The sequence below is a fragment of the Kryptolebias marmoratus genome, linkage group LG2, assembly GCF_001649575.2.
Source record: "Kryptolebias marmoratus isolate JLee-2015 linkage group LG2, ASM164957v2, whole genome shotgun sequence".
Classification (NCBI taxonomy): Eukaryota; Metazoa; Chordata; class Actinopteri; order Cyprinodontiformes; family Rivulidae; genus Kryptolebias; species Kryptolebias marmoratus.
This window is the reverse complement of record NC_051431.1, coordinates 20,216,159-20,230,439: the sequence shown is the minus strand read 5'-3', so window position 1 is coordinate 20,230,439 and position 14,281 is coordinate 20,216,159. Positions and strand designations below refer to the sequence as shown.

Here is a 14,281-nt window from a genome sequence, read left to right as displayed (position 1 = left end):
AATGAATGATACCAATGTAAATGCTCCATGAACTCAAATAAATTCCACTATGCCATCTGGATTAAGGATTTTGGTAAGTTAGCAAATCAGAATACCTCTAACAGATAAGGTAAATTTCTTAGAGGTAAATGTACTTGGGATGTAAAGGTCTGTTTTGCCAGTGAATTGGAGTTTATTGTTACATGAACTTGTCTGATGCCTATTTACAAGATCAGATTTTTTTAGGTTTTTGAATTTATTATTTGACTATTTTAAATAAATAAATAAAAACTTGTGTTAATTTCTGTGGCATCTCTTGTCACCTTCTGTTTATACTTTGTGTTTGCATTTGATTCTTTATTTTCTATTTGCATTAAGGCTCAGTCTCCTCCATTTGTTTAGTTGTTTGATAATAAAAAAAAACAGATTTTAGGGCAGCTGTTGATCTGTGTTGTCAGTGCTTCGTGAGCGCAGAGTCAATGGTGTACATAAAGTAACAAAGACCCTACAAATGAGGCATTTCAAGAAGTTCAGTAGAGATGGATGATTGATTTGTCGGTCGATAATATAGGCTAATTTTTGCAATTTTCAAACTAAGAAATATCAGCCACACTTCAGCTTACTAATCATATTAAAAGACAGAAACATCTTTGAGCGGTACAGTGTTGTTTCACCTGATACTGTAGCCTTTTGTCAATACGCTTCAAATGATGGAAGGCTGGCTTTTCACGGCAGGGATGCTTTATTCAGCGCAACACCTATCGCCTCAGAAGAAGCTGACCAGAATATTATGTTGCCTTTTAGAAAACAGTCTCATATTTAACAAGACCTTGTGCCTTATCAGGATCTTATATATTTCTTTTGTTAAATAGGAAAATGTTACTTTTAGAGAGAAAACATAGACAATGTTATGCTCAGAACATCATTACTAGTAATAAACAAGGACACAGGTGAAAATGTGCACTCCAATGCAAAATTGCAAAATTAAAAACGATTACAATTTGCAAAATCAAAATTCTGAGAATTGTTATGTTGAAAAAATTTTGAACTGTTACTTTTATGGGTTAACACAAAGCAAATGAATGAGCTTCATAAATCTGCTATCAGAAGCAGGATTTTCCTTTTGGTTTTGTAAATTTACATCCTTTTTTACCTCTATAAAGTGCCAAAAGAAAGAAAGAAAGAGAGCGAAATAAAGAATAGCATGCTTTAAGTAACGTTTTCTCACTTCACTGTTCCTTTCCTAGTCAGGAGAAAATTTAATCAGACAGGACCCTCTTTATTGATTTTTCAACAATAGCTGAAACATTTTGGTAGTTTTTTTTCTGTTGATTTCCTGTCATATTCAGAGAGGCCAATTATCAGCTGTAACAGATGGTGAACACAAACGGGTTCCTTTTCACCCCATCAAGGTGTTATTTTTCCCTCAGACAAAAAACACCATTTCTCCAGAGGTGTACAGTCATTGGCTTGACAGTGTTTCTGTGTGAAATGCTGTTTTGTTTTTCAGTGTTTTTGGAGAAAAGTCCTGTATCCCCTTCATGGTGTAATCTGAACTGTGATAAGATTTCCTCCACTTCATCTGCTACTGTGGCATTAATATGACATGGCTCTTCCTCAGCTGCGTGAATTAGATAAAGAAGATTGTACTGTCTTAAAACTGAGTGGGGGTGACATAAATAATCCAGATTTCAATTATTGTTGAAGCAGAGCGAGCAGGTTCTAAGGATGAGAGAACACAGTGTTCTGTGGTAGCCTGTCCTCACAAATACATGTTTTCTATTAAAGTAGCATTGTTGCTCATAACTTCTGCCTTGGGGGGCATGTTTTATGTGTTTTTTCTTTTATACGTTTTTGACAGCCATGTAATAAATACTGCTAATAACAACTGTTTCATTACAGCACTGTTAGGAAAATTGAAGCCTCTGGCTGCCTTATTTTGTTGATTAACATAATTATCTGTGAACAACTCAGTCAGGTAATCAGCATCGAGGAATATTCACACTGATGATGTTGGAAATATAATATTTTTTTGTTCTTTTTTTAATCTCACTCTACATGTTTGGAGGAATGCATTTAAAAAACAAAATAATAAAACCTGATTTTATTTATTTTTTATTATTTATATTTTATTCAAAATAGTTCATTAATCTGTTTTGAGATAATCTGTATTTGATTTTTTTTCTTCAGTGAATTAAATGTGAATGAAATGAAAGCAATTTGCCCTCCTTTATGCACAAGGGGACTAATGTAGCAATTGCCAATTAAATAAATGTACTAAACAACTTTTGTTTGTGAAGGAATTTTAAAGATTCCATTTATTTTATTTTTGTTTGTTTTAAGACGCTTTTTTCTTCTTTTGCTACTTTTATTTTCTACACATCTTAAAAGGAGTGAGACGAGGAGTGACACCTCATGGATGAGGAGCACTTAGATCTTAAATCACGAACTATAGATCCTAAAACATATCTTTTTTAGAAAACCTTCATTTTTGTTATTGTTGAGGATTTCATTATACAGACGTACCAGCAAAAACAACCTCTCAAATATAAATACACATTGCTTCCCTCCTTCCATGTAAGTTTTAAACAGTAATCTTTTGCAATTTTTTGTTCTTTTTTTAAGTGCTCATTGTATGTGTTGAGAATGACTCAACTAAAACTACACATTATTTTTAGCTGCGTATCTGCAAAAATGACTGTTGAAGCCATTGTTGTATTTGATAAAGTTGATCAGCTGTGGCAGCCTTCTTGAAATGGGTTGACTTCAAAAGTTAACCAGTTATAGAAGTACATTAAAGTATTATATTCTGAGATTTTCATTAATATCCATCACTGGTCAATCAGATATTTTGCTAACACACAGATAGGCAATTACATGATCACTAGCCTTTCATGATAGTCCTAGCAGTAATCATTGCTTTGTTAGTACTTGGTTTACTGTGAACTTCCACACAACATAAACAGCAGAGTTAGTGGTTAATAGAATTCCATCAGAAATGCTTACACAGCTTTTTTGTGTTGTGAAACCTGCTTTTCAGTAATTATTCTGTTAATGAACAAACTTGACAGCATTTTCTTGGTGCTTGATCGGTTCAGAACTAGTTTGTTATGATTTTTTTCTCCTGAAAGCACTTACAAATGCTGTAAGTATTGGAAACAAAACAAGATAAGTGAGGGTTTTTTTTTTCTTTTTCATGTGGTGTATCTGTTGAGCCGTGTCGTCTTCAAGATGTGTGATAGTTATCCAGTCTTACTTTGAGTCTTGCTGTCTCAGAGATGATTTAAAGTAGTTTATTCATTAGGTTTTAGGATTTTAAAAACCCATTCAGCTTTAGTGACCGAAAACATAATCCTGTAAACATTTCCGTGCTTTTATTTTATTCTATTTTTATCATAAAGTCAAGGATTAGTAACAAATTTTCTGTATAGTCTTCTTTCCTGTTTGTCACTTTTCTTGATAAATCGTCCTGTTTGCTGCCATGCTACCTCAGTCTGTGATGGTCTGAATGTGTGCTTGGCAGATGTAAAAGGTTGGGTGTCAAAAAGCAGCAGAAGTTTACAGCCACAGTGCAAAACGTTTGATAGTCTGATAAGATCTGAGTCGTTCTGTGAAAAAGTGTAATAGTAGCAGTAAGTTAGCCACAGTGCTTCTACCTCACCCAAGCATTTAAATATTTTAGACTCTCAACCTTTCACGAGGCCATGCAGGACAAGAAAAGATTTTAGACGCATTATTGCGGTCCATTTTAGGACATTTGAGCAAACTTAGTGTAGTAGTAGAACCATAATGATAAAGAGTGCTGGAAAAATATCATTTTTCCACTAGTTTTTAGTCCCTTCCTTAGCAATGTAATGAATGTTAAAAAATTAAAAATATAGTCACATAGTTTGATCATTGATCATATCAGGAGATAACACATGATCCTGATGTTGGCGTTTTACATCATCAATAACCAGAGGACTCAAAAACTGTCAGCTGGAGCAAAAAAAAATATTTTTGGCATCTGACTGTCAAAAAGCTTTTATATTGTTGGACTGCTTTTGCAATCTGGATCTCTCCCTCGGAGTTATTTTCACTCTGGCAGTAATCAGATACAGTGAACGTGACATTGTACACAGACATTGTCTTCACAAATAGGCATGCTTTCATAACACTGGTAGACATTCGGCCTCCAACCAAAGACTAAGGCAAACATTAATTGTTATGCATTTGGCATAATTTTTGCAAAATCCATAATTTGTGCATAATTTGCAATTTTCCAGACCACTACAATCCATTACCTGCTATTTGGGTTTTTTGTTTGTTTTTGTTGTGTGTGTGTTACCTGGTTTTTATTACCTTTTTTTTTTTTTAAACCTTTTTCAGGATAATCACCTACCTGGTCTGGACTTGCTGTCTTAATACAGTGGGTTATTATTTTGAGGTTCGGGATGAAGTTTAGGGCTAATGTGTGAATTAAGTTTAGGTTAGGTTTAGGCATGCACTGATCAGAGTTAGGATTAGAGCTAGTGCCAGGGTTAGGCTACAGAAATGAATGGAAGTCAATACAATGCCCTATTTAGGATAAAATTACAAACTTGTGTTGGTGGGGGTATTGAGGTCCTTCATTAGGATGGTTCCTTTTACCATACTTTACAAGGACAACCAGATGTTTAAAGGTATTGTTGCTAAGATGTTGAAACATTTTAAAACATGTAAATCTGATTAGGATTGTGATCAAATTACATTAGAAGGTTGGAGACTATTAGCTCAGCTGAATTGCCTGTTTCACAAGATTTGTTTTATTGTTTTATATTTCTCCATATATCAGTTGTCATTAGAAAGACTGTCTAAAACTTTTAGGGTGTTTAAGTACACCTCCCTGTCATTTCATTCAAAAGGGCTTTTGCATTAATGGTTTATGAGTAATGAATAATTCATCATTGGCCACGTCCCGTTAACTTCCTGTTCTTGACGTTTTAAAGAGTTATACTCTAAAGGACAGGTGTACAAGCATGAACACTTGCATAACATCAGAATGAGCATGTTTATTCACAGCACTGAAGTTCCCCTGAGTGATCAGCTTGTGGACATGCAGTGACTGGAGCTTGAGTTCTGCTATTAAATATTTCCAGTGATTTAAAACTTTAAGTACACATTTACAATTAATGTTTTTTTATGTTTAATTGGCTAAACTGCCTACTGAAACAAATGGGTACTTCTAAAAACTTTTTGTTTCAAGATGCATTTGTACTTTAACAGGCTAATCTTAACTTCCCAAAATATGCTTTTTTCATATGTTCCAGTATTCTTCAGGGTATTAAACAGTCCATAGCTGTTCAGGAAATGGATCAGGGCATCAGGAAATATGACAATGAAGACCTTTCCCAACAGAACGGCTTTGTTCTGAAATGTCAAACTTTGGATGCGACTGACAGAAGAATATTCAATGAGGGATGTTGTTTTTTTGTGAAAAGGAAGTAATGGCCAGGTGTCTGTTACACTCTTATATAAACTGTATAAATCAAAAAGAAAAGTAGCCATTATAAAAATTAGAATCTGGTTTTATTCATCTAAACATGAACTTCTGCATTATATTTGTTTTAGATCTAATCTTATGAAATCATTTCTGGGTTGCTAATATGTTTTTTTTCATACAAGGTTATTAATTTACATATCAGTGACCATTTTGTGCATTAAAGTAGGTTTTACCTTTTCCATAGACAATGTCATATAGCCCCATCTAGTGTTAACAGTGAATATGTGCATGACAGAATCATTAATGATATATATGCAGTGTGTATGTCAGTGGATGTGTTGATTTGACACTTAATTTGTGGGAACTCTGACAGCTGAAGTGACTTTTATATGCAGCAGCAGCAGCAGCAGGGCTGTAAAAGAAGCACGGTGACATATTGGCCCACATATATTCATGATCTGTTTCCAAACATTACCAGCCAAAATCCAACTGAAATGTTTGTGAAACAGGTTTTTTCTCCTAAATCTAACTTCTATTTTTGTTTTCATTTCGTTAAGTGTTTTATTGAGCAAATATACAGATATGAGTACCAACTTTACACAATGTTATTTGTCTCCACTGTGCAGCAGCCAGCAAAGCAGTCAACAGAGCAGCCTGCAGAGCAGCCATGAAGATGACAGCACTCGCTTCTTGACACCACTAATCCGAGAGGAGAGGTGAGCAGATGGATGTCACTGTTTGGTTCTGTAGAAATGTCATTTTTACTAATAAAAGACTAACACAACTAGATGCATATTAAAGATGTACTAGTGCTTTAAATTAATTGTTATTTTTAATAACTAACATTTTAAGTTAAAGGCAGTTCACATAATTTGATTTGTATGTCTATACGTGTCTACAGCAGTCTGTCAGGTCACATATAGATTGAATCAAAGGGGAAGAATAGCAAACTAAATGTACTCATTATTTCTTATTTACTTTATGTAGCTATTTCATACGTATTGTCCTCTTGAAAGTATTTGTTTTCTTTTGTTTTTTTACTTGTGCACAGTCAGCCATAAGGCATTCATTGCTCCTAAAAAAACTGTGTCATGGAAAGCTATTATTCTGTGAAAAATGGATTTTGATAAAACATAGGCAGCAAGTTCGAAGGCTGCTGGTGATTTTATTATTATTATTATTATTATTATTTAAAAATTGTCATGCAGCTGTGGTGAGAAGTTTACATCCACTTATCATGGCCATGGGTGTTAGTCAGATTAATTTGGGCTTTTAATTTTTTTTTTTTTTTCTTAACTGTTCTTTTTCCAGGTTAGAATGACTCTAAAACATAAACTGTCTTGAATTTTATAAAGATGATGTGGATGAAGAAGTTTGAATTTATTGTGAATTGTCACCAATACACACATGTCAAAATTTTACTGCTCAAATAGTTTTTAGCAAGTTGCAACTCAACTACAGGTTTTCTGTATCCATCAACAAGCTGCTTGTATAATTCTGGCTGAATATTTGTCCACTCTTCTTGGCAGAGTTGGTAGAGTTCTTTTAACTTGGTTGGTTTCCTGGCACAGACGTGGCTTTCAAACTTTGTCTACAATTTTTCAAACTGTTTGAGGTCAAAACTTTGTCAGAGTCGGTCTAGAAGCTTAATGTTAGCAGCTTTTTCTGTTAATCTCACTGAATACTGAATCCAAGTTAAAATATCTAGCTGGTGATTTGAGGTGAAGTTGAAGGATTTGGATCTGATATTTACCATTTCATTCTGTTTGTGCAGTGTACCAGTACCACAGCATGATGCCACTACTGCCATGCTTGACAGCTGATGCAGTATTCTTAGCTGTGAAAGCCCAACCTTGTCTCCTCCAAACATAATTCTTGCCATTGTGGCCAAATAGCTCAATAATTGTCTCGTCTGAACATAAATCTTTTCTCCAGAAGACATTTTTTACACATCAGTTTCTAGAGTTGTCTATATTTTGGAAATTTAGTTGAAGAAAGTTATCGTATTGTTGATCTTTATACAGACTTTTTATTTTGTTCTGATATAAATATTGGGCAGCAAAATAATTACATTACATTAATTTTTTTAAATATTCACCTCAAAGTCGAACCTAATCTACCAAAAACCGAGCAATCAGTTCGACTTAGGATCCTAAAAATAATAGGTTTTACAGGAGTTGTACTTGTGCCAGAAAGGCTATTAAAATATCCAGATACAAGCAGAAAATCTTGAACAGAAACTGTACAGGATTCTGTTTGTCTCTGCTCATAATAAGCACTCATTTTGCCATCTTACTCTGTCCACTCGAGCTGTATTCTACTGCTCCACTCATCCTCCTTCTTTCCCTCCCGTCTCTGACTCTCCCTCCCGCTCAGTCTCCCGGCTCGGTGTCTGCACTTGCTCGAATTAGGAACAGTAGCTGTCAAACCTACGGGATTTCTTGCTGCTGTTGTCTTTGCTGCGCCGGTATTAGGTAGTGAGGGGCGTCTGCAGCAGCTGCGGGGAGAGCAGCGTTCTGTAGCCGGCTTTAGAGGGCACGGAATGTCATGTCTCCTCTGCAGGTAAAACCAGCTGCATGTCTGCATTGAGGCTGCACCACTGCTTCTCCCAAAACTCCACCTGTACCGCCATCATCCTGTCTGTAAGTCAGTTTCACCCCCCCCCCCGCATCACTGCATTTGTGTGTAAGCAAAATGTGCTGCCGTTCACTCGGTGTGCTGTGTGCAGCTGTGTTTTCCGGTGAAATATCAGTAATATCAGTTAATATCTCCCACTAGCCGGGATTTTTCGCCGCCCGTGCCAGAGGTTTATTGCGCCCATGGGGGCTTTGGGAGAGAAAAAAGCGTTGAAATCCAGTTGATGACCTGAATACAAGTTTGCTCATCTCTTGTCGTGCTTTTGCGTCTGACGCTGCTGCTGAGTGCAACTCCTCCACAGTAACTGCAGGCAGCATTATGTAATATCCCAATGTGACTTTGTGAAGTGAACGTAATGTGACTCATCAGTGAAGATGACGCAGCGCAGGATTTGGGAGTTGTGAACCAACACTGTGACACCTGCCATTACTTTGTCAAGTTATAATGTAAAGATAAATGAGTAGTATTTCTTACGATGTCCCGTGACATTTTAGCCCTAATTTTCCAGAATACTACTTACTGGATTAATTCATTCAACTTCCTATTAAACATCTATAAAGTTATTGTTTGTTTATGGTTGTGTGAATATTTGCCTTGTAGCCTAACTTTTTATCATCTGCTGCTGTAGGTGAAAGGGCAATAATGTTTTTGTCCATGTCTGTGTGTGTCTGTTTGTTTGTCTGTTAGTAAAATATCTCATGAACCACTAAACAGATTTTATTGAAACTCCCAGAGAGTAGTAATTGGATGTACATCTTTAACCGATTACCTTTTTGATGTCACCCCAATTCAAGATCTCCACCAAAGCTGATCGACATTAGCCAACACAAAATTTGCTTTAACTCTGTTAATTTAACAGATATTGAGCTAAAATTTGATGTGGTAGTAGCTGAGAGTAATTTACAGCACATACTTTGAGCTATACATATTGTGCAACACCATTGCTTAAAACTTTGTCATTAACTGTTAGAGTCAACACTGTCTGTTAGTGAAATATCCCATGTACCACTGAACAGATTTTCGTGAACCTCTCAGATAGTAATCGTTGGATGTACATCTACAAATTGTTAACTTTTGAAGTCAACTCAATTCAGTGTGTCCACCAAAAACTAATTGACCATAGCCAACACAAAACTGGCTATAACTTAGTCAAGTTTGTATGCAGTGCTAAAGTTTGATGTAGTAGTAGCTGAGAGTCATCTTTAACACATGCTTTGAGCTCTGACATCTCTTGCAACATCACATAGGATTTACAAAGTTTTACTAAAACAGCTATAACTCTGTCCCTTCCTATCATAAGAGGATCTAAGTTTAAAACATTGCCATGAAAGGCAGCAGGTGATATGCATACCTACAAAGAGTGCTATGGTTTAATTTTTATCGCTTTACTAAATATTCAAATAAATGTTCATACTCGTATTATCAAGTCCCACATGATATAAAATGCTGCTGATCAGTTGCTTTTCATGCTGTGTTCTCCTTTTTTCTGCCTTGCAACTGTTCAGCTTGCTTCCTAAAAATGGCAAGATTTATTTAAGAATGTCAGGTGTGCCGGTCAAAGGTCTACATTTCCAGCCTTAATGAGGTGAAGCACTGTATTTGTGATGGTGATAATCAGCATCAAAAATATTAACAAGGGACCACAAACAAAACAATTTTGGATTGTGAAATGACATGCTGTTGCGCCCGGACTGGCCAAACATACAGATTGAGGTTTTCCCCCCATTCAGCTCACCATACCTGTGGGAGACCTCAGCACCTTGAATAAACTATCACAAATATCATACCTGACAGCTCATTGCTGGACAGAGGTCTGCAAGGTGAAAGTGACTGCTGGTTTAAGAAAAAGTAGTTTCCTATCAATTTTACAGATTTTTTTTTCCTCTAATTTGATTCTGGAGGCAAGGAGAGGTGTAATTGTTTTGCAGGTACAAGAAAAATAAGTTAGTCACTTTTTTAATGAACTATTAGTATAGGAATAAGTATTTCAACACAGTGTCATTAATCAGTTGTTAATTATTCATATTCAATCAGTGAATGTTGTAAAAATGACAGATCCATGTCTCTTTTCTGCAGGTCTGACAGTGCAACAGAAAAAATAAGGTAAGGCTGCTTCCCTGTTCTCTCTTTCTCCTTTTCTCCTGAAAGTATTGTGGATATTTATCCCTGCTATTGAGTGTTGCATACAGTTAAGGGTGCAGTGGTCTGATCTCATTTTCACCCCATTTGCGCTGGCCCGCCCATCCTGCATGTGACACAGATTTATGGCTTTGTCTGCCAGCTGAGGTGTCTGAATGCGCTTTACGTTTGGAGAGGCCAGCAGTGAATACAGTTGCAAGCCAAAGAATGCTTTTGTTTTTGCTTTTATTGGACAAACAGCATCAGACACAAACAGGGCTTTATGAGTTGGACAGCATTGTTGAGGCTTTCAGTCCTCCAGCTGGCCAGCCAGCAGCAGGTTAGCACTGTGGATACACAGACGCTTCACTCATCGGGGTGTTTAAAGCTGTGGTGTCACAAGAGACTCTGAACCTTTTGCAAAAAGGTTTAAGGCATAATCTGCAGAGGTGAGTGTGATTCAAGGTGACATTTCAGATCTTTCTTGCACCGAAAGAGACATGTTGGAGCAAGGAATTACATGAGTAAAGGCAGTGCTCTGTCATTACCTTGGAAGAAGACATAATACGGCAGATAGATGTAGTTTTTAATTTTTAACATAATTTGAAAAGACAAATAAGATATCTTCCTAATTTTCAAATTCAGTCCATATTGTGCAAAATCTGCATCTACTTTGTAAATGTGTCAGATTTATATCCTCCATTTGTATGTGTTTATCAAAAATCATTTGGTGCTGGTACTTTAAAATTACTAAAAGGAGTGAATAAGTGAGAATAGTGTTTGAATCTATGAATTTACCTGTTTTTATTTTATGTGAGTGTGCTACAAGGTTGTAGCATGGAAGCTAATACCTTTTTCCGTCTAAATATTTTGTGTGATATTTTTACAATGATCATTGTAAAAGGTCATGTTTGAATGGCACATTTACTGAGCTTAACACACAGTGGGTTTTATTTTGTCTTTGATTGTGCCAGGTGTGTGTGTGTGTGTGTGTCTAGTTTGGTATGCTTTAAGTGCTCAATCATGCAAGTTCCACACCAGTCCAGGATTAAACCACTAGGAGTCTCTGTAGTTCAGTATTTGACAAAATATCTTTTAAGCAAGTACTTCTACACATTTAGTCTACACTGAGCTCTGGGACGCATTTCCTCCACTTCCATTTGTCAGCATTTTTGAACAATTCATCTGCTCACTATTTCCTTTGGGTACAGTACACAGTAACAGCAGAGTTGCTATCAAAGTGGTGCAGTGAGATGATAAACAAGTAGAAGCTGGTATAAAAAGAAGAAACAGGACTGTTGAACAGCTTGAATCCTACATCAGACAAGAATGGTCTCTCTTTTAAATGAGACTACATGTCTCAATGAGATTACCTGTCTAAATAAAAGTAAATAAATGGGACATCATTCCCTTTAAGAACTCCAGAAACTGCTCTCCTTATTCCCTAGACTTTTACAGACTGTTGTTAAAAGAAGAGGAGATGCTTCACAGACATAGACATGGTCTTGTCTCCTCTTTTTTAAGATGTGCTGTTGCCATCAAATTTAAAATTACCTATTTTTTAGAATAAAATATGGGTTTATGAGATTTTCAAATCCTGGCTTTCTGTTTTAATTTACATTTTAAACAACATTCTAACTTCTTGGAATCGCAGTTGTAATATTAATGTATTACTCATCAAGTATCTTCATAGTAGCAACTATTTGCATGTAGAGATGCCCATAGTTTTCCAAGAGAATTTTACAAATTTTACTCATCAGATTACAGTAATTTATACTAGTGGATCTTGATTGAGCTTCGGTCAAGAAAGAGGGCTTCCAAGTTGTTCAATCTTTCCGCTGAACCAAGGAGACAGCTTATCTTAATGCAGATCTTCATGACTGAGTGATTGAATAGCTCAGTCACTTCACCAGAAAATGTTTCCCCCTACTTTTCTCTCAGAGCTGAAGCATGTCGACAGTCAGCAGTCACTGCTATGGTTTCGTACATAAATACAGGAGCAAAACCTCAACAGGTAATACTTCCCTGCAGGATTGTGCAAAGGTTTATTTGTTATCTAACAGAAAATAATTCTGATTATTTAAATAAACAGCTCTATAACACGGTAGTAAAAATAGAAAATTTGTTTTTTTTATCTATTTACACCCACCCATTGATTCATGAGTCACGACTTGCAAAAATATCCATTATTACACCACAACTCATCCTATAACCAAAGCACCTCAATTAAAATAGCTATTTTTTTCTACATGATCATTTAACTTTTTGTCTTTTTTTTGGTTTCTACTAGGCGTGGGTCTTATAAGTATCTGACAGTATGAATAAACCACTGAAACACCAAAGTCAACAGGCTGATATAGTTCTGTTTATTTGTGATTTATGTTTAATTCCAAAGTAGTATTACTTTTTTCCTGCCTTTCCCTTTTTTATAAAGTAACACTGAGTGGCTAACAAGCTACCATCCTTTTTCTTTATCCGCTTTTCTGCGCAGGATGGCAGAGGAGCTGGTGTCCACCTTGGAGAGTTCTGAAGTCCATCACAGGGCCACATAGAGACCAATGAGACAAACAAGCTTGACAAGCTGATGTCAGTAATTAATCAGCTGGTTATTAGCTCATTAGAGCCTGCAGTAATAAGGTATATATGTTTCAGCTGCTAACATGCTAACTATTGAGGCTTCTTGCAAACATTTCTTTTAAAAACAGTATTTCCTTGAAAAGAGACAAGGGAGTTGCTTCGCTGGGACACCAGCCATCATGCCATGACTTATTTACTAAATAAACTGTACAACCAATAAACGACTTCTTCTTTTAACAAGTCTAACACTTTAGGGAAATTCTGATTGGTCGTAACTGTTTTAAATTTGTCACATCATGCCAACTTTTGAGGCAGTGTGGCAGCAAGAAGGTCGCAGGATCACCTCCCAACTGGGGCCTTTCTGTGTGAAGTTTGCATGCTCTCCCCATGCATGCATGGGTTTTCTCCAGGTATTCCGGCTTCCTCCCACAAACCAACTAACTAAATTGTCCCTTGGTGTGAGTGAGAGGATGAATGGTTATTTGTCTCTATGTGGCCCTGTGATGGACTTGCAGCCTGGCCAGGGTGTACCCTGCCTCTGAAGATATGCACCAGCTCCCCCATAACCCAGAACGGAAAAAAGCGGGTAAAGAAATTGAATTGCTGGATGGATACCACTTTTGTGAGTTCAAGGTCTTCCAGTGTTGTCTTTCTGTGGTCTTTGTGACTCCACTGCATGCAGTCTTCATCTTGCAAGCTGTGCAAGGTCAACATATAGAGAAACTGTAAATAACAATGATATAAGAGAAAACACTCTTAACTCAAAGCACATGTAGTAAGAAACTGTACAACTTGCATGTTTGATAGATTTTTATTGACTTTTCATTTTGTCTTAAAGAATTAAAAGGTAACTTATAATTAAATAACATAACTGTGACTTTTTTGCTCTTCAAACTGACCGTCAGAGTCCTGCTGCTGAGGTTTTCCTAAAAAGCCAGGCATTTTACTCTGCCTTTGTTCCAGTGTCAGTATTGCTCTTCTGCCCTCTGTTTCTGGATTATCGATCATTGTCTGCGGTTCGAGACATTAGCCTGCAGTGATGGAGATCAGCATAATGTGATCTTTCACTAACCTTTGTGCCAAAGCCTCATAGAAGGTATATGATACTCAGAAAATCAGAAAATTGACAAGTTTTCCTTTATAAGGTTGTGGAGGCCTTTCAAAGAGTTGGGGTGTAGTGCAATTTACTCAAGTTTGTGTCTAGGCAACATATCACTGTGGAAAACTTTGTTGTAAAATAAAATAAAAGGCCATTCTAAAATGTGCAATTTACTTTTACTGTATTGAAGGGTCTGGGGGGGGCAGTCAGTATCTGGTGTGACCACAGTTTGCCTCACATCTCCTTTGCATAGAGTTGATCAGGTTGTTGATTGTGGCCTGTGGAAAGTTGGTCCATTCTTCTTCAATGGCTGTGCAAAGTTTCTGGATATTGTCAGGAGCTGAAATGTGCTGTCATATACGCCAATTCAGAGCATTCCAAACATGCTCAATGGGTGACATGCCTGGTGA

General features: G+C 36.6%; 1 protein-coding gene across 8 annotated transcripts in view; it reads left to right on the top strand.

Moving 5' to 3' along the window:
- gramd1bb (GRAM domain containing 1Bb) overlaps window positions 1-14,281 on the top strand; it is a 136,793-nt gene that overhangs the window by 47,316 nt on the left and 75,196 nt on the right. For all 8 annotated transcript variants that reach the window (XM_037980843.1, XM_025006794.2, XM_025006795.2 and 5 more), the window contains 2 exons: window positions 6,067-6,156; window positions 10,154-10,180. In XM_037980843.1, coding sequence (XP_037836771.1) covers window positions 6,067-6,156; window positions 10,154-10,180 — 117 coding nt within the window. The remainder of the gene's footprint in view (window positions 1-6,066; window positions 6,157-10,153; window positions 10,181-14,281) is intronic.